Here is a 27,690-nt window from a genome sequence, read left to right as displayed (position 1 = left end):
TCTCTCCTGGATCTGCTCCCACCTTCTGCCCAGAATCTCTTCATTACTTTACCCACCTGCTGAGTAATCATGTCCTCAAGTGACATATATACCTTTTTTTTTTTTTTCTGTTTTAAATTGAGGAAAGAAGGATGGCTCCCTCGTGGCTATACTAGGAGCATAGGACGATGTCACGTCAGCAAGACGGACGGTAGCTTGGATGTGTCATCAGTGAGGGTGGGAGAGGCTGCCCCAGGGACCCGCCACGTCCGCTCGGCATGTCTTTCCTAATTACGGCAGCGTTTTAAAGATCCGAGCCTGCCAAAGGACCCACTTCCCAGCCTCCTTTGTGGTTTGGTCTGATCATGTGACTGCATTCCAGCCAATGAGACTCAAGTAGCCCCTAGGAGAAGCAAGTGCTCCCAATCCTCCTGTACTTTCTACCATCTTGCAAAGTAACACTGACTGATACCATTAGCTTCAGATCCGGGTGAGGCAAGGTTCCCCAGCTACGTGGCACCATGACTTGGTCTCTCTCTCGTTTCTGCTTCCTCCTGTGATGACCCCAAAGTCTCCAAGGACTCTAGTATCCCAGGTGACCACCAGGAGCAACAGATCAATATTCTACCCACATAATAACCCAAGGAAAAAAAGTCAACACTTTCCTCCCAGGGAGGATGGGGAGCTTGGAGAAATGCAAGCTCCCCAATTCCGTGAAAGCCACAGGGTTAGTGTGGAGTGGTGTTACTTTTTCATTGCTATGACGAAATACCTGAGACAGGAAACTGAAAGATGGGAAGGTTTATTCCAGCTAACAGTATCAGAGATTTTAGTCCAGCATTGCTTGATTGCATGACAGTAGGTGAGGCAGAACATCATGGTGGGCTTGTAATAGGGCACAGAAAAGCAGGTAACTTCGTAGCAGCCCAGAGACAGAACCATCGAGGAAGGGAACAGCACCAGATATACCATTCCAAGGCATGCTCATGGTGACTTCTTCCCACTGGACTCCCACCACCTGTGGTTCCCACCGCACCCATTCAATCATGAACCCCCCAATGGCTTCATCCACGGATGAGGTCCAAGCTCCTGTGACCCAATCACTTGCCACAGCCCCACCTCTGGACCTTAGAGCATTGGGGTCCAAGCCTTCAGCACGTACCTCTTTGGGGGACATTCCAAGTGCAAACAAGAACACATAAAAAAACATGGAGGGGTCTTTTTCCTGTTTATTTATTTCTGGATAATCTAGCTAGCCCTAAAGACAAACAGTCTCTTATTTCTTCTCCCATCTTCCCGCCTGTGTTGGGTGCATCTGACTCTCTCAAGGCTGCCGTTGTGATGTCGGTTCTCAGAGCAGCTTCAACAGTGCTTGCCAAACCCCTTGCCAACTTGACTTCTTTCAGTGGAAACTTCTGGAACCTATGTTTCTTAAATCCTCCGATATTTTGCTAGGTACATTGGAGAGTTGCACTGTGACAAAAAAAAATCTCTGCCATTTTTGTAGTCAGAACACCATGGTTCCTTCCTATTCCGGCTCTGAGTTTTGCCCGAAATAGATCAGGGAAGCAGTCGAAATAACCTCATTTCCCAATATGGACTTCTGCGGAAGAAATACCAAGAGTGGATGGTGTGGGAAGAGGGAGACTGGGGAGGAGGACGTGGTGCTGATTTAGGTCAGCCTAGGGTGGGGCCGAGGTGGAATCTCGCTCAACCGATATTTCATTCTGTCCCTGGTGTAGGCAGAGTTTCCGTTGAAGTGACTCTTAGGCGTTTTCTGGAGCATTGGGTCATTTACGGTTTGCACAAATGCGTAATGGCAGGCATCCACCAGCGGGGGGCGACACAGAGTCGCTTCACTGCCCTACGATTACCCAGCAAAGTCTCAGCACCCCCACGTGCACTAAAGCCAATGCGAGGCAAGGAATTTATGCAAAAATGAAAAAGCTTTGATTGAGGGCCAGCCTCCTGTCACGGAGAGACAGGTGCTATACTCAAACCTGAAGCTGCTCGCTGGCTGGATGGAGAGAAGAGAGCGTTGGGGCTCTTTTGTGCAGGCGTAGATGACCACCGTGCTTCTTCATGGTCCTTTTGGGGCAGGGAGGTACCAGGTTCTGTGCAGGGGGTTTTGAGCTTGCACATGTCCACGGGTCATTCCCGGGGGGAGCGGGCTTCTCTTTTGAGTGTCCCTTCTGGAAAAACCTGTTTCAGGCTGACCCTGAGTGGATTCTGGAAGCTCCTCCTTAAAATCAACTTAAGAACACTTGGCTATTTTTGCACAAGAGAATTTTTTTGCAGCTGTCTGCTCAGCCCCATCGATTTCCTTTTGCGGTAGCTGCTACCATCTCAAATTGCGACCTGGATGGTAAAACTGGACGCAGACCCTTTCCACGCCCGCCTGGTCGGCTTCCTCCCTTCAAGAGCTGGAGTGTATCAATTCAGCCCTTGCATCTGGGCAGGGCCACCTGCCCGGTTTGAGCCTGCAGGCCATCCGCAAATGGACACGTCGAGACTTGCAAAACATGGGCAAGGGAGGGGGGGCTTGTCCAGTCCGGCTGAATCTGAAAACCCTTGTACTGCAGCCTTGGGAACAAGCCTGGGCTAGTTTGCTGCAGAACGCAAAAGCCGCACAAAGACTCAAAATGCCCCTACCTCCTCAGGAGGCCACTCATTACCCAGAGTCCCCAGCTGCTCCTGGACCTAATGCAAATGCGAGCCAGCGAAGACCCCCTGAGCTCCGCCTAGCCCCGAGAAATCATTCCCCTGGTTTCCCACAAAGCCAGCACTTCCACAACTTGGGTGTTGCACGAAACCATTGCGGGTTGAGATTTTTTTTTGACGCACACCACACAGTAATATATATGATTGATGGAGTTACTCAATTTGCCATCTTTGCAATTTACTCCTTAAAAATACAGATGCTGTAATTTCTCTTTTCATTGGTGTTGGACTTAAAATAAAAACGCAGATGCTCAAAAGGACAATACTGTCAGAGCGATTTAGGCAGGACATCCCGAAGCATAAAGAGTCTCGATTTCTGCTCAAGGATGAGCAGGAGAAAACGGGGAGACTTCGTGACAACGGAGGTGGCTGCAGCTTGGTAACACCGTGATCATTTGCAGCCCAGGGACGAGGTCTCGGGGGCTCCATATTGCAACCTTTCTGCTTTAGAATGTGCTTGAAATTTTCACCATCATTTAAGAAATAGGCCGAGCAATTACAATGCTTGCTATCTCGCACTGCCGTCTGGAAGGGCATTGATAAAGCAGGATTTTAAAATGGGAGCAGTCGTATGAGACATGCTTTCCTTATTTGAATCTCAGGTCTCCTTCCACGTGGCTGAAGTTCCGCCCGCAGGCTGAACGCACGTCCCTTGAAGCATAAGCTCGGGAAAGCCCGTGTAAATGGTCACGAAGCAAACTTTGCTACTATGAGATGTAACGTAAAGATGCAAACCGCATCGTTAGCGCTTCGGGGAGATGCCTTGCTTTTGCGCTGTTTAAGGTCTCGGCCACCAAGTAGGAAATAGCGAGGAGGAATAGTTCTGTTTGCATTTCCTTACGAAACAGAATTTAAACAGTAGGAATGATATGTGAAAACGGATCCTAATGCTAATGCTGGAAACGGCCTCTGATTGGGTAATACGCTCTTATTAGGAGAAATGAAATGTGTTCTATAAAATCATTGTGCTTAATCACAATGACACCCTCAAATTCAAACCACCACGGTTTTTATGATCTTCCCTTCTCGGACGCCGGAACGATTCATGTGATGGAAATTGAATTATCTACGTTGTAATTAAATCCTCAAAATCGGGGATTGAGGGCCGCATCCATTCACCAAGCCAAGTGCTTTTTCTCCCATCATAGGAACATTTTGCAATTGGGATATTGCAGGAAAAAAAAAAAAAAATAGAACCGAAAAGAAAAAGGAGGGTTTGGATCAGCTAGCCTGGGCGGGCCGGGGAAGCCGAGGACCCAGCCGACTCTCCACCATTGCTCAGCGAGGTTAAGGATCCGTGGCATTCACAGAGCAAAGCTTCCCCGGGCTGCCTGGGCTGTGGAAGGGAGGATTGAGTCATTGCCTCAATTTCTATGAAGGGCAGGGAGCCTCCCGTCTGTGAGGGGCAGCTCGGCTGCCATAGCTCAAAGTCACGTCCCACAATAAACCTCTGCATCTCCAGAAAGGATTTCTTTTATTTTTGAGCATCATCTGTAGAAGAGAGAAGCCCGGAGACCACCTTTTTAAAAAAATTTTTTTATTTTGCAGAGATATATGTATTTTTAAACCGCGGTAAGCGATGAGCAGACACAGGGTCCCTGGGCTTTCTAGGCAGGCAGGCTGGGGCTGGAACTCGGTCCATCTTTCTGCCTGGGAGCTGAGAGAGCTGCCCAGAGGGGACATTCATCAGGCCCTTGCTCAGCATCGGAGATGGCTGAGGATGGACTATTACTGGGTAATTGTCGCGCCGAGACCAGGGGCCCCGGTTCCCTCCGGCTCTACTTCATCACCTCCGAAGAGCATCGCTCCGTGGACGGAAGCGGGGTGACTAAGCCTGGTCCGCCTCTCCAGCCGGATCCTTCTCCCTTCCGATGCAGAAGTCCCGGCCTTACCCCTGCACGGAAGGAAGCTCGGTTGTATTTTCTTCCTCTGGAATTTAAACCCTGCAGGAAAGTAGCCCTGAAAAGCTGGCTGGTTGTTTTGCCCGGTGGAAAAGATACATTGTGGTTTTAATGTTGCCCTTTAAAGTCTTGTCGTGGAAAATAAGAGCCCCATGAACAGAATTCACTAACTGTGATAGGAGTTTTTTTTGTTTGTTTGTTTTAAAGGAAGACTCATTCAGAGGATAACAGGTCAAAAGACCTTCGTTTTCATTCAAAGTGCTCATGGGCGCCTGTGGGGGTGGCCCGCGACTGTCTTCCCCGAGGCTGGGGAGGCTGAGGGAGGAGGATGGTCAAGTTCAAAGACATCTGCCTTAAGGCTGCCCCTCGATTTCTGCAGCATGAAACATGCACAGTCCTTTCTGAAGGTCATGCATCCCTCCGTTGACTTTTTTCTAAAAGTGAAAGATGGTTCTATCAATCCAAGCAAAAATGTGCCCCTGTGTGCGCAGAAACTCATGGCCGGCTTCTCAGCTGTGACACGCAGGACCGTGCTCACCCCCCCTGGAGCGTGCAGTGCACATTAAATAAACTAGCTCCGCATTGAAAACAGGTCACGGCCCAGGATACCCACTGAACATCACCCGCCGTCCTGCCCGTGACGTGGGCCTGCGTCCTGAGCCCTTCCCGGCCTCACCTGGGGTGGGAAGCGGAACCCGCCTCTGGCTCAGCCATCGCTGGGAGCAGGAGTCTCCGAGGCCAGCCCTGATGGACGGCACCTCCCCTTCAGTCCTGCTTTCCCGTGGCAGCTACGCATCCCGGGCTTTTCCCTCGGGCCAGAGGGCTCTTCTCCATCCCGCGTCCAGCAACCCGATTGACGTCACGTACGTGAAGCCGAGGCAGGTGCGCTAGACACCGGCACCTTCCGGGCCGTCTGCTTAAGGTCCCCCAAAGTCTACCCAGACTCTGTGTCTAGTGTTCCCTGCAGAGTTAAAAACCAGACTGAAGGAAAAGAACAAGAACTCAAGAATCTCATGCACGAAGTGGACATATTAAACCCCAGTCCCCCCAGTCTGATGGCAAGGCTGGGAAAGAAGATGGCTTTAAGATGTGACATCGTCTTTTCATCTTTTCCAACGGTGAATGTCTGATCCACAAAACCAAAGAATCACATTCACGGGGACCATGTTATGTAGACACAGGCACTATTTAAAATGTATTTCAGGACTCATAAAGTTTACAGGGAATTCAAAGAATAAGTTCTAAAAACAGCTTCGTAGGGTTAGAAACACCATCATCCCTCCATCTAAATTATCCGCAGCCGTCCTTCAATGACTGTGGAGATTGGTTTCCAACACAGGGGGATGCTAAAATCTCTTACATAAATGGTGTGAAACCTGCATAGAATCTACTCACATCCTCCCGTACCCTTTAAAACATTTCTAGAATATTCCTAATAACCCAGCACAATCACTATTACATAAAGAGTTATTATCCTGTACGGTAATCTTAGTGTGAGCATGAAAAATCATTCAGGGAAGCTGGGCGTGGTGGCTCACGCCTGTAATCCCAGAGAGTCGGGAGGCTGAGGCAGGAGGATCGCAAGTTGGAGGCCAGCCTCAGCAATTTAGTGAGACTCTGAGCAACTCATTGAGACGCCATCTCTAAAAAAAAAAAAGGGCTGGGGATGTTGCTCAGTGGTTAAGGACTGGTTGAAATACTCAGTACCAAAAAAAAAATCATTCAGAGGACTTAAACTTACTGAGTAGAATCATAGAAATGCACCACATTTGAGGGCTCCGGGTATGGAAGGTTCATTACCTTCTTAGGAAGTGGATATAGTTGTTACCTGTCAATATTTCCTCCTCAGGAACACTTGCCTAGCTTTAAAGCTCACAGCATCCTAATCAGGAACACCGATGTTTGCTTAACTGGAAAGAGTCCGCTTAGCCTGGTACCTGACGCTGTTAAATATCAGTGAGTTAAGGTCGCTTTGTTCGGGGCCTATTGAACAAAGAGATGGGGCTACGTCGTGTTGACTGGCCGTGGTGTTGCTAGAAGCTGTTGGGCTGGAAGAATGGAGGGTGATCAGAGCTCAGAGGCTGCTCTCTCATTTGGAGGGCAGATTATTATTATTATTTTTTCTTTGATACCAGGGATTGAACTCAGGAGTGCTTAGCCACTGAGTCACATCCCCAGCCCTTTTTATATTTTATTTTGACCCAGGGTCTTGCTCAGTTGCTGAGAATCTCCCTAAGATGTAGAGGCTGGACTCCAACTTCCTGAGGCTAGACTCCTGCCTCAGCCTCCCAAACTGCTGGGATGATAGGCATGTGCCCAAGGCTCCAGCCCCAGGCAGATTTTGCATCATGATGGGTGATGGTAAAGAAAATCACCATCCAATGACCCTTGTTAAAGCTGTATAAGGAAGATAGCATTCAGGATCATCGCCATGGGGACAGTGGAGGAGAGAGGTGGACTGTACTCTGAGTACAGCCGGGAAAGTGTTGACTTAGCCCCCAGGTGCAGGGTGAGGTTGGTGGAGAACTCAGAAGGGGATTCTGGCTACAGTGACCTTACTGGATTCTAGCTGAAGATGGCCCAGAGTGACCAGATGTCACCTGGGGTGGGTGGAGGCTGAGGACTGTGTATCAGACCCAGAGGGTGGGGGGTTTGCTAAGCTGACTTTGCAGGGTTCTTGCTCACACTCAATGCTTTAAGGGCAAGCACGGTGGGTCCTGGAGGCTGAGTCTAATTTGGCAAAGCAGAGAATCCATCGGTGCAGCCCAGGGTGCCCGTGAGAGGCACAGACCCTGGATTTCGGCTGACTTAATGGGTGTGGTTATTCTCGACACAGGGATTCTACTTTCTGTTTTCTATTCATACTTTTAGTCTCTGGGGATTAAAAAGAAGGTAGTGCTCAAGACTTAGCACTTGGGCACCAGAGGCCTCTACGCCAACAGCACAGTTTGTCCCAAGCCTACTTCCTGCTTCCTCTTTATCCTCCCTCTGTCCAGGAAGCTATGATATCAGAACAATGCAGATTTGGATTGGTCCTGGGTCATGTTGGTTTTTCTTAAGGAATTCAGGAGAGAGAGAGAGAGAGAGAGAGAGAGAGAGAGAGAGAGAGAGAGAGAGAGAGAGAGAGAGAGAGAAATTTACATTTTCCTGTCGCAACCAGCACAACCAAACTCTCGGGTCTGGCGAGGGGCGAAGGGGGATTGGAAAGATCCTGAAGGTGAGGCTGGGATCGGGTGGAGCCTGCTCTCTGCTGGAGATACAGAGCTAAAGAGTGACGCTACCCATCTTCATTTATATAGGTCTTCTTATCAGGTTAAAGACGGGGCCACTGTTATTCTTTGTCTTCAGGAGAGTTACGGAAACCAGGACATCGGTGTAGCTTTTCCACAGTTGCAATTCACAGTTGCAAAGTGTGGGGTTGGGAGCTCTGTGTGGCTCTGGAGAAAGTCCACCCTTTAAAGTTACTGTAAGGCGGGCAGGAACCGGAGAGGGAGCTGGGGAAACATTGTGGCTGTCGAGCGCAAGAGTTCCTTCCTTCCTTCCCGGGAGCTGTGTGCCTGAGGTCAAGGTCAGAGCTGCAGGACTCTTGCACAGCCTGCTCATGCAGGGCACTGCCACAGCAGCTGAGCATCCTGTGTCCACACACAGGAACGCTCCCAGGCACCGGGCATGCCACAGCCATGAGGCCACCAGAGACCCCATCTCAGCCACGGCTGTCCCATCCTCCCTCACCGCTCTCCACACCTATCAGATTTCTGCTCCAAATATTAAAGCAAAGGAAATTGTTCTCCGGGGTAAGATCACCCTCTGTCTCGGGAAGCAGGAAGACTTGCGAAACAGAATGGCTTGCAGGGTGGAAACACACTACAGCAGGACAGGGACCTGAATGCAAAAATTGCCTGTTGTGACGGCGTCGGAGGAAAGTTCACAGACCCCCAAAGTTCCTGTTCCTTTCCTGTATTTGATGGACGGGTGGATCGATGGCGATTTATGCCGTGCTGGGGACCGAACCCGGGGCTTCGTATGTGTTGGAGCTGAGCTGCACCCTGACCCTTAGTCTGACTTTTTAAACAAATTAAAACTTGGCGGGCGGCCCTGCGGGGTCCGTCATGTGCCCTCGCCCCCTCTACTCATGGAGACCAGGGACGGTCCAATTCCTGCTTCTCTCTTAGCTCATCTCTCTGGCGCTAAGAAGGGCCTGCTCCACGTGGCTTCACACCCCGCAGCAAGAAAACAGCCGAGGCTCCGCAGGTTGCTCTGTGGCGTCCCCCAGGAACAGCGCGGAATTAGGATGCTGCCTTCTAACTGCCCGGGAACATTTTATTTTAGCTTTTACATTCACACGTTCTAAAACGATCTTTTCATTTGATACCGGCATGCTGAACGCAGCCTTTGCTGGAGATGGGTCAAACACTCCCCCGCTCTTCCTTATTTAAAAAAAAAAAAAACCAAACAAAACCCTGCTTTTGATTGTAGGTCCTTCTCTGAATTCTTCATCCTAGATGTGTAGGTTGCAATTCTGTTTTTGCCGCCACGCACTGACCTTGGAAACGGACAACTCTGTGCATGTTACTGAACTGTGTGCTTAACTTTGGACCCTTTTGCAATGCGAGGAATATACATTTCTTTGTATACCATTTGTTAAAAGCATCAAAAACCCACTCAGTTGTGCGTACAGAACTGCAGACATAGGATCAACAGGATCCTTTGAAAACAAGGAGTCATGCCTTACAGCTCTGTAAAAAAAATAATAAATCGGTACAAACAAAAAAGCAACATCAAGAAGTTTCGTTAGGTAGGGCTCTCCTGAACATTAAAAAAAAAAAAAAATCAAATTTCCTGTTATACATTCAAAGCAAAGCTTTCAGGTGGTAAATGGTTTGAAATGCACAATAAATATAGTTATTGCAAATAAAAGAGGATTTCGAAATGCCTTGGACCATAAAGGCAATCTCTATTTTGCGGCACTTTTAAACCCAACCCATGGGCAGAGAGAGGTCTACTTGGTGCTTCATGCGCTGCTTGCATCCATCTTACGGGTTAAGTGAGTAATCCCACACCCGTCAGGCATCTGTGGAGGTCTCCAAAAGCTTGCCGAGGTATTTAATCACCTGACAGACGTTCTCACATCGTCAGGTGCTTCCAGAAAGCCCACCTGCACTGCAAGTTTTAAATAAACACCGTTTACCATGCCTGTGTCGGATCTGTCAATCACAAGATAAAACCACACTGAAGTCCTCGCCCCGGCTGGACTTTCTCCTCTCCAGCTCATCCCGGGAACTGAAGATAATCACCCCGTGTGGACGGATTGAGAAGCCATCACCCCGACCACCCTCGAAACAACAGGCACGTTCCAAGCTGGTCGTTCTGAATGCTGTTGGAAAGGATTCCCTTCCAACAACAGGATCCCCTCAAATGCAGTACCCCCCTAAGTTCCCTGGGGACCCCAGTGTCCACTTATCAAACAAGCCATGGAATCCAAATGTAATACTCTCAATGTTGGGATGGAAATCAAAGCCATCGAACCCCAAATGGAAATCAGGTTCAAGGGAGACTGACGTTACGGAAGGATTTCACAGTACATTTGTCGAATACAACTGTGAGCTTTTACTGGTTTTAAATAGTGGTAACATCATGGACTTCTCAACCCTCTTGGGTAAAGAAATCAACTGCGTATATATATGCATATATAAATATATATGTATTTATAAGTGTCTTTCTATTTATATCTACTTATGTATATAATGTGTAATTATCTATGATATATATGAGTAGCATTTATCAGGTGTTCTTGTCTAATTCGGGTAATACTGATTTGCCTTTCCATAACCAAACTAGAAATGACCACTATTGGCCGTTAGCAAAAGATGATGGTCTTCCTTTCTAAGCTTCGTCCCTTCCGAACTTGCACGAGTTAAGATCTAAGGAACTCTTTCTAAATCCGATCGTCCGCCTCAGAGTTTGGACACTGCTTAGCTGCAGATAATCAAGTGAAGGGCGCTGTCCACTGTGGATCCCTTATATCTGCCCAGGGGACAGCGAAGTCCCTCTGCACCTTAGTCCCCATCTAAGTGGTGTTAGGTATGAATGTCTCTCCATCCCGCTGGCAGGAGCCCCGAGACTTGGGTCCTGGAAGGCCAAAGAGAACCGGCCTCTCCAGACCTTGCCCCGGCCGATGGTGAGAGAGTCGCCGAGGAAGGGACAGGCTCAGCTTGACCCCAGCACTCCTAAAGCAGCCCAGGGCATGTGCCCGGCCAGCGGCTAGTTTCCCACTCCTGGATCCCCTTTCTGTCGGTCGCACTGACAGGACAGACCAGAGGAGGAGGAACAGCAGATCTGGAGCCACGGTTTCCACATGATGTTGCCCACTGACAGCTGGTTGGGGACTGCCGGCAGGGTCTTGGTGTGGTGGTCTGCAGCTTCCTGCATGACGCTCAGAATGTCGTGGAACCGGGGTTCAGTGTCCGGGGTGAGGGGGTTTCTCTCGCTCGGATCTCTGGCGATATCGAAGAGCAGAGGCGGGTCGTGGTGGGTGACGTAATTGTCCAGGCAGTAGCACACGTGGGTGCCGAAGCAGCCATTGGCGCCCTCGGGGTTGAACTTGGGCGTGAAGTAAAAGGCTTTCCAGATGGACGTGCCTGCGGTCCGAAAGGAGACAGAGTCAGGAAAGCGGAAAAGCTCGCGCCATACTCACGCGATGATGCCCTCCTTACACGAAGGCAGAGCCCAGGGCTTGAAGAAGGCGAAGGCTTGTCTCCCAATCAGGGATGAAATACGGGCACTTCTTGTCCATCCCCCACGAGCTCAAAGAGGGATCAGAACAGACGCAAGGACTTCAGCATCCCCGAATCCAGAGATCCACGGTGCCACTGCTGACCTTACCTGACAGGTGGCAATCAAATCGTATGCATGAGTTATCAAAATGTATAAGTGCATTCTACTGTCATGTGCAACTAATTAGAACAAAGAAAAAAATGATTAAAAAAAACAGGTATGCTCAGCGTACAGTATAAAATTCCCTTCAGGAGATGCATACAAGATGCACCGGAAATGTCAATCAACTTCTGCCTTAGACTTGATATCTCTATCAAGGGAGACTGAGAGATCTCATTATGGACTGGGTCCTGTCCCGGAGATATCTCATTCTGTGTGTGCAAGTGCAATATTGCACAATGTATTTTTTTTTTTATTTGTTCTAATTAGTCGTACACAACCGTAGAAGTCATGGATGCATTTTGATAGATCAGACATAAATGGGGTGTCATCTCGCATTTTTCTGATTGTACATGTTGCAGGATCACATGGTCATGCAATCACACATGGACCTGAGGTCATAATGCAAAATTAAAAAAATAAAGTCCAAACACTTCTGATCCCTAGCATTTGAGGGAAGGGAGAATTAACCTGTCCTCTTTAATCAGCAACCAAAGCAAAAAAAAAAAAATAAAAGCAACTGATTAAAAACAGTGACTGATCAGATGCAAAGTTCAACATGTTACACACTCAACTCTCTCCCCCTTATCCCTCCTCTCTCTCTCTCTCTCTCTCCCTCTGTGCTTTCTAACCCCTAAGAGAGAAGGAAACCCAGGACACAATTCCCTGGGTGCTGGCCAGATACTTTCAAAACCTGTGCAGCTTGGAAGCAGAATACGCAGTCACTCAGTAAGAAGCAAGCGGCTGGCGTCATCCACACCTGCCTTTCCCACCATCTCCAGCCTGATGTCGACATTTCAAGTGGAAAAACTGCATTTTTGCTCAAAACGAAAAGGAGAAAAGAGACAGGCAAGATGTGAACACACACACACGCTGAAGTAGTCATCAGGAACCATCTGAGATGCGCTCAGCTAACCTCAGAGCGCGCACATTTCGAGAATGTCCGAGAACGTCGGATCTAGAACTCAGCAAGGACAGGAGAGAGGGCAGACAGGGGCTTCAAATGGGGAACGGAGAGGGTCTTTGGGCAGCGAAGGGCATCTTCTACCGTTAGTCTGTGATCAGGGCTGCAGAGCCATGTGAATATATTAAGATCTTGGAAGGGGAATCGGACGGCATGCCATCTATACCTTCACAAAGCCGGTCAGAAACTGCAAGTCATCAACAGCAGAGTGGGGCAGGAGGTTTGCAAAAAGGAGTGAGTTCGTCAAATGCAAGTTCCGTGCTCCACCAAGAACCCCAATACCGAAATTTCCCTGAAGGAAACTATGCACGAACGTAAGGCTCCATCCGAAATACCGGATGCATTTCCTGCTTGTTGGACAAGGCTCCGTCTGAAATACCGGATCATCCTAGGGAGCAGCCTGCTCTTGGGACTCCTCTGAGAAAGCATGTTTCTTGGGTAAGAAAAACGTGGCCGATAGAAACAGAGAACTGGATTGCACCAAAGAGCTGTGTAGAGGTGGGAATGGGGACAACCTTTTTTTTGGTACCAGGGATTGACCTCAGGGGCACTCGACCCTTGAGCCACCTCCCCAGCCCTAGTTTGCATTTTATTTAGAGACAGGATCTCACTAAGTTGCTTAGGGCCTCGCTTTGGCGGAGGCTGTCTTTGAACTCGTCATCCTCCTGCCTCAGCCTCCCGAGCCGCTGGGAGGACAGGTGCTCGCCAGAGTGCCCAGCTTTCTCCATTAATCTTCAGAACTTTCACAGGAAAACCAGAGACCTTCCCAGGGGAGGCCTTCTCCGCCACCAGATCTGTTTAGGCTGCTCTGATGATCTGCATTTATAACGGCAGGGGCCATACTTGGCAATTGCAGGCTCTTTGTGATCAGTGGATCAAAACCCAAAGTAGGTCAGCAGAATCTACGTAAAGCACTGGACACGGAACAGGGCCTGACCGCCCTCCCGCCCTGCTGGAGGAGGGGAACCTGGCCCGGCTGAGGTTTTATTGGGGTGTTTGGCAGACGCTGAGGCCAGCAAGGTGAACCGCCCCGGAGGGAGACATCAGGGCTCCTAATGAGACTCCTGCGTCTGCGGAGAAGGAGGACGTGACGTCTGAGTCACTCGCGGGCGCCTGACGCTTCTGCCTTTGGCAGATAAGGTCAGGCCCATGGGCAGACCTGCCAGGCTGCCGGGAGAATTTCAGGATGTGGTCACCGTCCCCCCCAGAGTTGAAAACGGCTGCGAGGAACCTCAGGCTCTGTCCATGTCCTTCCTTCCTGGAGACAAGACGTGGCTTTCAAAAGCTGTTGGTGACACAGCCAGAGAGCCGGCCGCCGTGCGCAGCCACCTAGGATCTGTCCTCAGGGTCAGTCGGAGCAAGTCCAGACCGAGAGGAGAGCCGCTGTCCCTCGCCTCGCTGCTGACAGAGGGCAGATCCAGAGGCCCGAGGAGCCAACAAGGCAGTCAGACCTCAGCAACCCCAGGTAGGAAGAGACCGAGAGATGGACAGAGACGGGAGACGCAGACGGAGCCAGAGAGACAGACAGAGAGAGACAGAGGAGAGAGAGACGGAAAGGGAGACCACACAGAGGTAGGAAGAGACCGAGAGATGAGCAGAGACAGGGAGACGCAGACAGAGCCAGAGAGAGAGACAGAGACAGGAGAGAGAGACAGAGAGAGATAGAGGAGAGAGAGACGGAAAGGGAGACCACGCAGAGGTAGGAAGAGACCGAGAGATGAACAGAGACGGGAGATGCAGACGGAGCCAGCGAGAGAGACAGAGAGAGACAGGAGAGAGAGACAGAGAGAGACAGGAGAGAGAGACGGAAAGGGAGACCACGCAGGGGTAGGAAGAGACCAAGAGATGAACAGAGACGGGAGACGCAGACGGAGCCAGAGAGAGAGACAGAGAGACAGAGGAGAGAAATACGGAAAGGGAGATGACACAGAGGTAGGAAGAGACCAAGAGACGAGCAGAGACAGGGAGACCCAGACGGAGCCAGAGAGAGAGAGAGACAGAGGAGAGAGACGGAAAGGGAGACCACGCAGAGGTAGGAAGAGACCGAGAGATGAGCAGAGACAGGGAGACCCAGACGGAGCCAGAGAGAGAGACAGAGAGACAGAGAGACAGAGGAGAGAGAGACAGAGACAGGAGAGAGAGACAGAGAGACAGAGGAGAGAGAGACAGAGAGACAGAGGAGAGAGAGACGGAAAGGGAGACGAGGCAGAGGTAGGAAGAGACGAGAGATGAGCAGAGATGGGAGACACAGACGGAGAACCGGGGCCCTCAGCTCTCAGGGGCGCCGGGCAGGTGGGCAGGTCAGGCGGGAGTTAGCGCAACGCCGGGCGCGGCCAGTCCTGGCACAGCCGACGGGGACCATCTGCTGCGGAGTCTGCTGCCTCTGCCAGGCTCCCTGAAGGTGGATATTTTTTCCCCAGGAAGGCTTCGTAAAGAACAGGGGAAACTAAATTTAAATGGCCCCAACATGTCGGCTCTTCACGCGGGCTCAGATTTGGAGGCCCTCCGAGGGGCGCTGGCGCCTGGCCGAGATGCCCGCAGCCTGCTTGGGAGGATTTCTCGCACACATCACGGAAGCCCTGCGCGGATATTCTGGGGGTCCGGCCTTGGCTGCATTCCTTCCCACTTGACTCTTTAAGAACTGTTTCAAATACTGTCCTACTTTACCCCCGCGGGAAACGGCACCCGAAGGACTCTAGGCTTGAACTTCCATGTCATGGTCCCCTTCTTACTCAAAAAAAAACCATTCGGTACCTTCCCTCCTCCTCGGACAGCTACCCCGCACCTACGCCCCACAGACGTCTGTCACCTGAAACCACCCCAGGCCACCAGGTTCTTCTGACTCAATGCACACAAACAATCCCCAAGGGCCCAGGACCCGAGACCCCTTGCTGGTGCCCTGAGAGTCACCCCCGTCTGTGCACGGTGGCCCAGATCTGGGTCTACTCCGCCCCAGGAAAATGTATCACAGACCAACTCCTTCTGCTTCCAGGGGAAGCTTCCATGAGACCTCTTGAGGCAAAAGTCTCCAAGAAGAGGATGCAGCGAGGAGCGCGTACGTCAAAGCCGCTGAGACTTGAGAGCGATGCAAGATCAGTCAATCGATGCTAAAAATCTGGGACAAATACTCCCTCCGCCAAGCCCCGGTTTTGCCTATAGAAAGACAGAACTCTACAACCCAGTACAAAGCGGGTGCATGATGTATACCAGACACATCCGGGTTCTTCCGCCTTGCCCCTGGGTGTGACCATCCCACCCATCTCTCCCAGACTTGCCACCCGCCTGTTCCAAATCCCAGCTGCGAATGACTAGTTCTCACGGCTCTCCTGGCTTCGTCTCCTGTCTCGGGCTGGATGGCTCACTCTCTGAATGCAAGGATTGTCATCTCCTAGGTCTCTCGAATGCACGGTACCTTGCAGACAACAGACGATCAACAGAAACGTGCTGGGTGTTACCAAATGGATAAATTGGCAGTCACGAGCAAGAACGGGCTTTAAGAGAAGGAACCAGTCAGGTACCGTCGTGAAATCCAGGAGAGGCAGACAAGGAATCTGGTGGGTTTTGCTCTCTCCTCGGGATCTACCCGGAACATCCTGCCTAAAACCCTATTGTGGCTGCACATGGTCTCCCTGCAGCAGGGACCAACCAGCTGCTGGCCACCGCTGGAGAATGGCTACGGGAAATAGGAACTCAGAAAGCTTGGAAGTGCTTCTTTGGGGGGCAGGGGGTCTCCTGATACTGAATAATGGACAGCCAGCAGGAATTCAGATGCACCACAGGTAGTGGACTCTTCAGAAGAGAATAGCCATGAAGAAATACGGACTTGAAGTCAACAGACAGGTGAAGGTCAGCGTTTCCGTCAGCTTTATCTTTGCTGCGACCAAAAGATGTGACAAGAGCAATTGGAGGAGGGAAAATTTATCTGGGGGCTGTCTGTTTCCCAGGTCTTGGTCCATGGATTCCTGACTCCATTCCTTGGGAGCTGAGGTGAGGCAGAACAATATGGCGGAAGGGTGAGGTGGACGGAAGCAGCTTGGATTGTGACCACACCAGGCAAAGAGAATGAGATTCCACTCACCAGGTCACCAAGGTGCGCACGTGCCCATTGAGCCACCTCTCCCAGCCATAGCCCACCTGCCTTTAGTTATCGCATCAGGGGATCATGCACTAATCAGGTTAAGGCTCTTACAATCCACTCGTTTCGCCTCTAGGCCTTCTTGCATTGCCTCAAACATGAGATCTGGGGGACACCTCACATCCAAACCAAAGCAGCCAGGGATGGAGCCCATAGAAGAAAGACCAGGGCTGATGACCCCCAGGGCAGGCACACACAGGGAGAGAGAGGATATGGGTGAAACCCAGGGACAGTCCACGGAGGCTCAGAGGCACCCAGACAGGTGGCTGAGTGGACGAGTCATCTCCTCGATTGTGCTTAGGAGAGCATTATGGTCCTAGCTGAAGATCCTCCAATGCATGGGCGCAGACTCTGAACGCTAACCATGTTGGCTGCTAATCCTGTCCACATCCATCTCAATCACTATGTACCCATCATATGGCCTCCACCATCTCTCTCTCCACCCACTAAGAGGAGAGATGACATTGAGCGGGAACCCAAGTCATTGTCCCAGTTTTTACAGTGCAAAACTCCACCCCACAGCCTTCCTGGACGCTTGGAGTGGACAGGAGACCCACCCCCGTCCTGTAGGAGGTCACTGGGAGGCTCTAGATACCCTGTTCCATAGACACCAACCTTTTCCTTTTCATCTTTTCGATCCAACCCACCATCATGATACCGTTGGGTGGACCAGACACCAGAAGATGCTCCATCCTCCAGGTGGTATGGGGAATCTTGAAGGCATCTACATCCCTGCACCTTTGAGGACCTCTTGACTTCACTCCTGAGCTGGAGATAGAAACTTCCCTCTGCTGTTGCAGCCAAATCGGACACTAACATTTGCACAACACCTTTGAATGAGGAGGAGCGAATGAAACGTCAATCGCAAAATGCAAAATCATTGCTGACAGACGGCAATAGGCAAGAGGGGGCGGGCTTTGCTTTTTTTTGGTCAAGAAATGTGTTCAAAAGATAGACAATGGCCACATGAAGAAGCTGCCCAAGCTGGAGAAGGAGAGAGAGAGAGAGAGAGAGAGAGAGAGAGAGAGAGAGAGAGAGAGAGAAAGAGAGAGAGAGAGGTGTCCAGGGCAACCTGGAAAACCTTTTTGGGTAGAAGACGCCAACGGAAGGCAGACAGACAGACAATTATTAACTATCACGAGCTCTGGATAGGATTCTGTAGAAAATACCAGGTCGGACAGCGGATGAGAGGAACTGTCGGGGTCAGAGTTGGGGAACAGACACACCGATCTGTGTTGAAGTCAAAGAAGAGAGATGCACACAGTACCGGAGAAGACCAGCGGGATGGCAGGATGGTGAACGTAGGGAGACAAAGGTCAGGAGCGGTCAGAAGGCTGAGGTCGGAATGAGCCCAGCGGAGAGTGTGTCTGAATATTCAGAAACGCTGTTTTTTTTTTATATTCTATTTGGACTTAATCATCTGTGTAAGGAGGTCAGTTTGCACTGAGGCCAGTTACCAAAAGCAACGGCGGGTGCTTCTCCACCCACAGTGATAATATCACCTTAGGTCAGACATATTAACATGGTAGTTGGAAAATGAATGTCCAGCTCCTGCAGTGTCCAACGGTGCCGGTAAGGTCATATGAAGCGCCAGGCGAAAATATGTGTCTCACAGACTCTGTCGGAGAAAACCAAATCCGTTCACGGGGGCCTTTCGACTAAGGAACTGAACGGCTGGGGAACTTAACCCTGCCACGGATGATAAGAAATTAATTAAATGGAATTTTTACACGTTCAGGAAACCCTGGCACAGTCCCCCTGGTCAGTCCTTCGCCTCGGTCGACCAAACAAACCCTTCCATCTTGGGGCAACTTCACTCCGAGTTGCTATGATTAAGGGTCCAAGGAATTCAGGGTCTCCAAGGAAAGCCCACCCAAACTATTAATGACCACAGATACCAAGCCCCACATTCCACGCCAATACCAGGGGACACACACAGCTGAATGTAGCATCTTCTCTCGGTTATGAGGTGAATTTCACAGGCAAAATTAATTTTTTAAACTGCATGTGAATTTTAAACAGTGACCAAGACAAGCATTTTTCTTTCCTCACCCAGTTAATGGTGTTTTGATGGGAAACCATTACTTATCTCCTAGTTGGAAGAAGAAGTCCCTTTTAGAAACACGAACACGTTCCTTCAGAATGAATTCTATTATCTTATTGCTTTTTGTTCTAATTGTTCGAAGTTTTTTTTTTTTTTTTTTAATCACAGGAAAAAATCTCCCAACAAAACTGAATTTAAAAATGTAACATCATGTCAATGTGAGAATTCTTCCCCATGAAGAAAGACATGTTGGTGTCTTGCTCATCTGAACTCATCTTTATTTTGGTTCTGGGAATTGAACCCAGGGGTGCTTAACCACTGAGCCCCAGCCCCAGCCCTTTATATTTTTTATTTCGGGAGAGGATCTCACTAAATTGCTTAGGGCCTCACTAAGTTGCTGAGGCTGGCTTTGAACTTGTGATCCTCCTGCCTCAGCCTCCTCAGCCTCTGGGATTACAGGTGTGCGCCACTGTGCTCAATTTGAACTAATATTTGTAGCTCAGCGGAGAGCCTGTTTCCTCGCAAAAGCGTGGGATTTCAAATATATAATATAATAAATAATTTGTAGAAAATATCGAGATACCATCCATGTTTGCACAACATGCTTTACCACACAGTCATGTGTCACATAACACGGGTACGTGTCCCGAACAATGGGTCCTTATGATTTCATAGTTGTGCAAACATCTTAGAGCTGACTTACCCACACCAAGAAGAATTATATCGTTACTGGGAGACACCACCATTATCCAGTAGCCCATCATTGATAAAAATGCCGGCATATGGCTGGATGGGGCGGTGCACACCTGTGATCCCAGTGGCTCAGGAGGCCGAGTCAGGAGGATCTCAAGTTCAAAGCCAGTCTCATCAATCCCGGTGAGGCCCTGAGCAACTCAGCGAGACCATGTCTCAAAATAAAATAAAATACCAAAAATGGTTGGGGTTAAATGCTCCCTGGTTCAATCCCCAGTAACAAAAGCAAAAACAAAACAATATAAAAAGTCAGTATACAGCACACAGCTATGTTAATTATATTAATTACACATTACGTTGCATTGATTGCAGAATATGCCTGTAGTCGTGCCCTAACTGCGGTTTGTCTACCTGGATTTGGACTTCCTACAGGAATAGGAACATTTATTTTTCACAGATTACAACCATCAGCTTGAAAATGTGCAAGAGAATCCCAGAGCCGGATAGCTACCCAGCTTCTAGGATAAATTTCATCCTTAAAATCAAGTTGACATTGTGGTGAATTTTTAAGAGTCTTGATTCAGATGCCAGAACTTATGGCGACCATTTTTATTTTATTTTATCTTTCGGACAATAGATGCTTAACTCAAAAGTCCCCATTTTAATGCAGGAAAATGTATCCATGTTAGAATAATGGTTTCACAGGTGTTTTGAAAAATAGCGGGAGCCAGGTGTGAAGACACACACCTGTAATCCCAGCAGCTCAGGAGGCTGAGGCAGGAGAATCACAAGTTCAAGGCCAGCCTCAACAATTTAGCAATGTCCTAAGCAACTTTGGGAGACTCTGCACAAAATAAAAAATAAGAAGGTCTGGAGATGCGGTTTAGTGCTAAAGCGTCCCTGAGTTCAATCTCTGGTACTTAAATAAATAAATAAAATAGAGTAGAAATAATGACACTGGCTTGTAATTCACTTACGTCACTCAACTGGGTGAGATACTTATAGAGAAGGTGAGTGCATAATAAGTAAAAGGGATTCATGTTTTAATAGGGTTGGACGTGGTGGAACATGCCGGCAGTCGTAGCTGCTCAGTGGACCAAGGCAGGAGAATTGTGTATTTGAGGCCAGCCTGGGCAATTTAATCAGACCCTGTCTCAAAATTAAAAAAATAAAAATAAAAAGGGCTGGGTATAGAACTCATAGTGGTAAACCATCCCTGACTACAATCACCAGTATCATAAAAACAAACAAGTAAATACAAAAAGAAAAGTTTGCAAATAGAATCCTAGTGGTTTGGAAAGAAGCATTTATCCAGTTTGAAATTGTAATAGTTAGGCTTCCAACCAACCAGGGCAAGCTGTAATTAGCTCTGAACATTTGTAGGTGGCTCTGGTTTATGGTATTAAAATGAGCTACTGATAATGTAGCTCTTCGGTTGAGTTTGCCAATGACTGTGGTGTAAACACTTCCAACATGGGCCAAATGCAAACCAAAGAGATGTAATAACCAGCTGCCAAGATTCCTGAGTCACTGGGAATCCATCCCAGCATACCACTGCCCAAACCCTTGCTCCTAAATTTCTTTTTCTTTTTTTCCTAATAGTCTTGTGAGGTGAGGTGGTGACCCTCTTGTCTCTACAGCATTCCCCACGGTCTGAGGGTTGTTGGTGATCCCCTAGTACTGAGCGTCCAAGCAGAATCCCTAGTCAAGTCTCAGTTCAATCTGCATTTCCCGTGGTTGGGAGAAAACTCATATGGAGCAAACTCACCTTTCCCTGATGCACCCCTATATTCCGAGCACCCAAGCAGTTTACGGCATGAAATGCTTCAGAATGGAAGCAATTCAGGAAAGAAAAAGGTGTCTGTTTTGCCCCTGACAGATGCCCAGGCTAGCGCACTACATTCCACAGAGCTGCAAAAGATGACTAGAAGTAACAGCAAATACGTAAACACTAAGGCAGGCACGAAAACCAAGATGGCAAAGCCGGGTGCCTGAGCTTTGCATCACGCTGAGAAAACAGATCAGAACTCATTCTTAGAATCCGCTGGGATTCATACAACCCATTGTGGACAGCAAAGGGGATCCCTTTTGCTAGGTGACCAAGGGTAGCCCTGCAATATCGTGACATCCTCTTTCTGCGTGTGTCCGGTTTGAGACCCAAGAGTTTAAGGATCTGCACTCAAAGGAATTGTTCCTTGTGTCTTTTCCAAGAAGCCAGTTTTATCTCAGACCCATTTGCCTACCAGAAACTGGGTCTTGTTTTTCTCTTATTCCTATTTTCTCTCCTCCCGTCGCTTTACTCCTTCACAGAACATGTCCCTCCAGCCCTTGATCCAATATGTTCTTTCTGGGCTTCTCTGAGAGGGGGATGGCCGCACTCAAATGCAATTTGCAAGCTGGAGGATATGATGTCACACTCTTTGGACACCCTGGGAATCACAGAACCTTGGCTCTTTGCCTCCTCATGGGCTCCATATATAAAGGAATTTGGGATCAATCTCCACTCGTGAGAGGGCTCAGACGCAAGTGCTGCAGAGTGATCTCCAAGAGAGGACACTGTGTGTCCAGGGAGATGAGGAGTCATGGACACGCTGCAGAGATAAACGCATTAAATCATCCTTGGTGCATGAACCTGAGCCCCTGATTTTTGCCTTCTAGGACTTATCACAAGGAAGCCACCCAGATTTTTTTTTTTTTTTTTTTAAATGCTAAAGCGTAAAACTTGGTGTGATTTCTGCAGGCAAATGGCAGGTTTGTCATCTTGCACTTTAAAAATAAAAGAAAGGCTGTTCCTTGTTAAGTCTTTCGAGTGATGTCATGAAAAACAGTCTCAGGGGCTGGATGTGCAGCTTCGTGGTAGAGTCCGTGCTTTAGCCTGGGCTCCACCCCGGCACAGGGAAGGAAGGAAAGAAGGTGAGAAGGGAGGAGGGAAGGAGGGAGGAAGCCGGCAGGCAGTAGGGAAGCACCTGAGCTTAAATACAGGCCAACAGCTGGGGCAGTACCATGGCCCCCGAGCATCCGGCCCCAGGAACTGAACTCCAAAGCAGCCCAGAGAAGAGGCAAGTTCAAGAACACTGGGTTTGGGAAGTGTGATCACATGCATGCATTTTAGATCAGCTTTAATTATCAACAGTTAGCAAATAGACACGGTGAGGGCAAAATACAGACCAAAGAAGTCGTGATCCACCCTTTTATCTGAGGTTGGGGGAACCAAATCGCACACTTGGTTTAATGCCACTCATTCATTCATTGACTGTCAATCCTAGAAGAATGAATAGCCTGCGGTGAGAGCAGAGAGACTCCCGGGCGGTGCAGTTGGCTGGGTCTCAGAGGCAGTAGGAGCAGCCTCCGTGGAGAAAGAGACAAGGAGACCTTCCCGGTACGAGAATATGCAAGAAGATTAAAACTACACTGAGATTCCATCTCACTCCAGCCAGAAAGGCAATGGTTGAGAATACAAGCAACAGTAAGTGTTGGCGAGGACGTGGGGAAAAGGTCCACTCACACACGGCTGATGGGAATGCACAATGGTGCAACCACTCTGGAGAGCAGGATGGAGAGTCCTCAGAAAACTTGCAATGGACCCATCATTGGACCCAACTATCCCACTCCTCAATTCATACCCAAAGGACTTAAAATCAGCACACTACACTGACACAGCCACATCATGTTTATAGCAACTCAGTTCACAATAGCTAGATTGTGGAACCAACCTAGATGCCCTTCAACAGATGAATTGATAAAGAAACTGTGGTATATATACACAGAGGAATATTACTCAATCATAAAAAAGAATGAAATTCTGGCATTTGCCAGTAACTGAATGGAGCTGGAGAATATCATGCTAAGGGAAATAAGCAAATGCCAAAAAACCAAAAGCTGAATGTTTTCTCTGATCTGTGGATGCTTATTCACAATTAGGGTAGGGCAGGGAGGGAAAGAATAGAAGTTAATAGGATGAGACAAGGGGAATGAAGGGAAGGGAGGGGGCCTAGGAACAGGAAAGACAGTTTAATGAATTGGACATCACTTTCCTATGTTCATATATGAATCTACCACAGTGAATCTCACCACCATGTACAACCACAGACTGGGATCCGAATTAGAATGAGATATATTCCATGTTTGCAAGAATATGTCAAAATAGACTCTACTGTCATGTAGTACTAAAAGGAACAAATAGAAGGAGGAGGAGAAGGAGGAAGAAGAGGAGGGAACAAGAGGAGAAGGAGGAGGAAGAGGAGGAGGAGGAAGACAGGGAGGAGGAGGAGGAGAACAAGAGGAGAAGGAGGAAGAAGAGGAGGAGAAGAAGAAGAAGAGAAGAAGGAGGAGGAGGAGGAGAAGAAGAAGGAGGAGGAGGAGAACAAGAGGAGGAGGAAGAAGAGGAGGAGGAGAAGAAGGAGGAGGAGGAGGAGGAGATGGAGGAGAACAAGAGAAGGAGGAGGAAAAGAAGAAGAGGAGAAGGAGGAGGAGATGGAGGAGAAGGAGAAGAGGTGGAGGAGATGGAGGAGAAGACGAAGGAGAAGGAAGAGGAGGAGGAGAGGAGGAGGAGAAGGAGGAGGGGAAGGATCCGCAAGGTCAAGCGGAGCACACGGGACTCTGGCTGGCACAGAGTGAGAAAGAGCTGCCAGGAAGTGCGCTTGGCGGATGAGGCTACAGCCTCCCACCCAGAACCTGCACCTTCACCCGCTGGCTGGCAGAGGTTCCGGTGAGTGGAGGACACTGTCCCACGAGGCCTCACCTGGACAGCTGTGTGGCCAGAAGGCTCAGGAGGAGAGAGGTGGAAGGAGGAAAAGAGGACCGAGCGAAGTGCTTTGAGGGCTCGGCGGCCTCCGCCAGAGGCACGGAGGCTGCGGAGGCTGCGCACTCACCGTTCCGCGGGCTCCAGCGCACGGCGCTCAGGTAGGCGTTGCAGTAATGGAAGAGGAACTCGTGCTCCGAGCGGCGGCTCCTCCCTTCCAGCAGGGGCATCAGATCCCGTCCGTCGATGATCCTGCGGGGAGAGAGGCTGGGCGTCAGGGGTGGGGCGCACCCCCAGCCCCGGGAAGTCCTCTGGCACGTCCTGCCCGGCCAAGTGGAGCGGGCCAGGGCGCGTGGTTCGGAGGAAGTGCCCGGCCACAGGTCAGGAGCGCAGCCGGGGCAGGCGCCGCCTGCAGAGGGTCCCAGCAGCCATGGGACCACACGAGGGTATTGAAACACAGGCCATCTGACGTTCACTCTCCCTATGGCTTCTTCCAAACCCGCTCTCCCGATGGCCGCTTCAACAAAAGGAATACTTTGCGCACCGAGTATAGGTCAGTTAAAAAGAATCGTGAGTCTGTCGGGTGTGCTGGCGCACGCCTGGAAAATCAGACTCGGGAGGCCGAGGGAGGAGGATCGCAAGTTCGAGGCCAGCCCCAGCAACTTATGGAGGCTCCAAGCAACTGAGTGAGACCCTGTCTCAAAATAAAAATACGAGCACTGGGGATGTGGTGCGGTGGTGAAGTGTCCCTGGGTTCCATCCCTGCTGCCAAAATAAATAAATAAGTATGAGGTTTTAAAAACCGCCAAGTTTGAAAGTTTGAAGCCAGACAGGGCGTGAGATCCTGTCTCAAAATAAAATTAAAAAATAAATAAAATAAAAAGGGGGGGGGGAACTGGGCAGGTAAAAAAAATAAGAAAGAAAAGAAAACAAAGAAAGAAAGATACTAAGTAGCATGCAGCAACTTGAATAGCTTAGGCTTCCATGAGAGCAAACGTCTCCATCAGAATGAACTAATTTCTAAGTAATGATAATAATGGTAAATATTCTGTTAGTAATGGTAATACTATTAAATCTTCTGAACATGAATTGTTTCCAAATGAAAATATACCCCCTTAGTACTGGGTATCTAACTAGGTCTGGGAGGGAACCGTCCCCATTGCACACGAGACACAGATACGATTAGCGACGGTTTCAACAAGGGCCAGAAGCCTCCAATTTTCTTTGGAGTTGATCATAAACAAGCATCTACAACGGGAGCCGCGGAGAGCGGTCAGCTGCTGCCCTGGGAGGCAGGGCTCTGGACCGAGACGCAGCGCTTAACCTGAGAGTCTTGTCTGATGCCAACACTGCGTCCCTGCCCCGTCTTCTCTGGGCACTTAGAAGGTGCGGTGCCCAGGCTCTGTCACCTGGGAAGCAGGGATGGAGGGACCTCCCATCCCTTGAACGAATTCCATGTGGCTTATTTTAGTGCCACTCAAAACCCGGAAGGTGATTCCAGCCGGCTGCTCAGACTCCTCGGCCGCAGCCCTCCTTATTAATGCACAGCAGTCCAGGGCTGAAACATTCCATCTCAGAAGTCAACAGTAAGAGCCAGAGACGGCCGGCTCCCTTCCTGCTCATCTCCGCGGAGGAGGAAGGAGCGGGGAGGGAAGGGTCTGCGGAGACACTGCCAGCGCTCGGAATCCTAGCCGCTCAGTTAGGCAATGACCCTCCTTGTGCGCCTTCCTTTCAAATCCCTTTCAGGCAGACTGGAGCCTTCCCGAACGGGAAGTCCTGCAAAGGCCTGAGGAAAGGGACAGGAGGGAGAGGAACCAGGAGAGAAGGTGTCTCCTGACTCCTCCAGAGCCAGGTGAATCTCCAGCGTTTGGACAAAGCTCAACCTTTACTTCTTCCTCTTCTTCTTTTTTTCTTTTTTCTCTTTTTGGTACCCGAGCCCTTTTTATATTTTATTTTAAGACAGGGTCTCACTAAGTTGCCAAGTCGGTCAGTTGCCAAGGCTGGCCTCCAACTTTCGATCCTCCTGCCTCAGCCTCCAGAGCTGACGGGATTACAGGCACCACGGCAACCGCTCAACCTTTACTTCTTGAATCTGTTTTTTTCCCCCCCATATGCCAACAACACTCAGCATGTGATTTGAGATTGTGGGAGAGGGAAGTGCTTTTATAAGATCAGCCTTTGTAACTGAAATAATAATAATAATAATAATAATAATAATAATCATTAATAACAATAATGTGGGATTGCATTAAAAATTCTCAGCTCCACATCTTAAAATGTTGTCTTACTAAAAAGCAAACTATTTGAGTTTACCTTCAGGAAAGGAACAGAGTTGGTGCTGCAAACTTTTCCTTCTTTGTATGTACAGACAGGCTCTTTTTTTTAAAAAAAAAGATACATCCTGCACCTAACATACTCTTTCCTAGAAGTTGGCCATAAATCACACCGCTCTGAAAAGCCACCGTTTAATGGTGCTGCAGAAATATGGCCTGTCAAAGGGAAGCTCATTTCTGCCATGAAAAATTGAAAGTGACCCCATTGAGCTAAAGTTTTAAGTGGTGTCTAAGCTATCAAAACACTTGGAATTGTTTTAAGCCACTTGCGGGGTTCGTGGCCAGGGACCACAATAACCCCGGGGGGGACAGCACATGTCCGTTCCCGCTGTGGGTGCCGAGATGTCTTTCTAACATCATGACCTGGGAGGAGGGGCAGGTGCGTTTTCCAAGTGACACAGAGCATAAGTGAATTCCAGTTTTCCCAGCAAATCTGCACAGAGCTATAGCCTGGGTGACTCCCCCTGAGAAAGGTGTCCCTAGCTGACTGTTTGTCATCTGGGAGGCGAGATGATGCAGATAGGTTTCCTCGGTGATAATGATGGTAGCGGAATTAACCAGACTTTCCTAAGCTGCCCTCAGTTTAGAATTCCAGGTCAGGGTCCCTAGCACGGGGGACTCCTCTTCCCGGAAGCAGGGAGCAGGTTCCGGTGACATTCCTGGCCTGGGATGTGCTGGGCTGTCAGCTCTGAGGGTTTGAAGACACTCAGGCCGCCTGGAATGTTCTTCCCACCTGCCCGACACCTGGCCAACCCCAGGAAGGTCTGGGGGCTCCCGAGAGGAAGGACAGTCTTGGACACAGAAGGGGAGGTTCTGTGACTGATGGTCCCTGACGGGTTCGTGGGACCACACTGGGAATGAGCGAAACTCTTTTTCCATCTCGGAAGCAACCGTTCAGGAAATAGTTTGCAGGAGAAGGAACAGATGGGTCCCAACGTAGATCACCAGTATTCAGAAAGTTACTTTCATAACCCAGAAAAAAACATTTATAAGCATCAAACCCTCCGCCGCAGGTGAACAGAAAGCGAGATCAGTTAAACGTCATTCACGTCCGGGGCTGGAGAGGGAAGAAGGTCACACTTTATTCTGCAAAGCACACAGAGATGTCTATGCAGGACACACAGCAGCCTCAATGTTGTGTCCGTGGCTCGCCACACAAGACGTCACTACCTTGCTTAGATTTAAGTCCGCCCGAGTTACAGGGAGAAAATAAAAATCACCTTTCTTGTCTTTATTAGAACCCACA

At 49.3% G+C, this 27,690-nt stretch overlaps 1 protein-coding gene across 4 annotated transcripts in view; it reads right to left on the bottom strand.

Moving 5' to 3' along the window:
* Positions 1 to 10,098: 10,098 nt before the first annotated feature.
* Sts (steroid sulfatase) overlaps positions 10,099 to 27,690 on the bottom strand; it is a 144,288-nt gene continuing 126,696 nt past the window's right edge. For all 4 annotated transcript variants that reach the window (XM_047536361.1, XM_047536362.1, XM_047536359.1 and 1 more), the window contains exons 10-11: positions 24,242 to 24,363; positions 10,099 to 11,239 (exon numbers count right to left, since the gene is read on the bottom strand). In XM_047536361.1, coding sequence (XP_047392317.1) covers positions 10,863 to 11,239; positions 24,242 to 24,363 — 499 coding nt within the window. In that variant the 3' untranslated portion in view covers positions 10,099 to 10,862. The remainder of the gene's footprint in view (positions 11,240 to 24,241; positions 24,364 to 27,690) is intronic.

The sequence above is a fragment of the Sciurus carolinensis genome, chromosome X, assembly GCF_902686445.1.
Source record: "Sciurus carolinensis chromosome X, mSciCar1.2, whole genome shotgun sequence".
NCBI classification, from domain to species: domain Eukaryota; kingdom Metazoa; phylum Chordata; class Mammalia; order Rodentia; family Sciuridae; genus Sciurus; species Sciurus carolinensis.
Note: the sequence above shows the minus strand (reverse complement) of the source record. Positions and strands in the feature narration are given on the sequence as shown.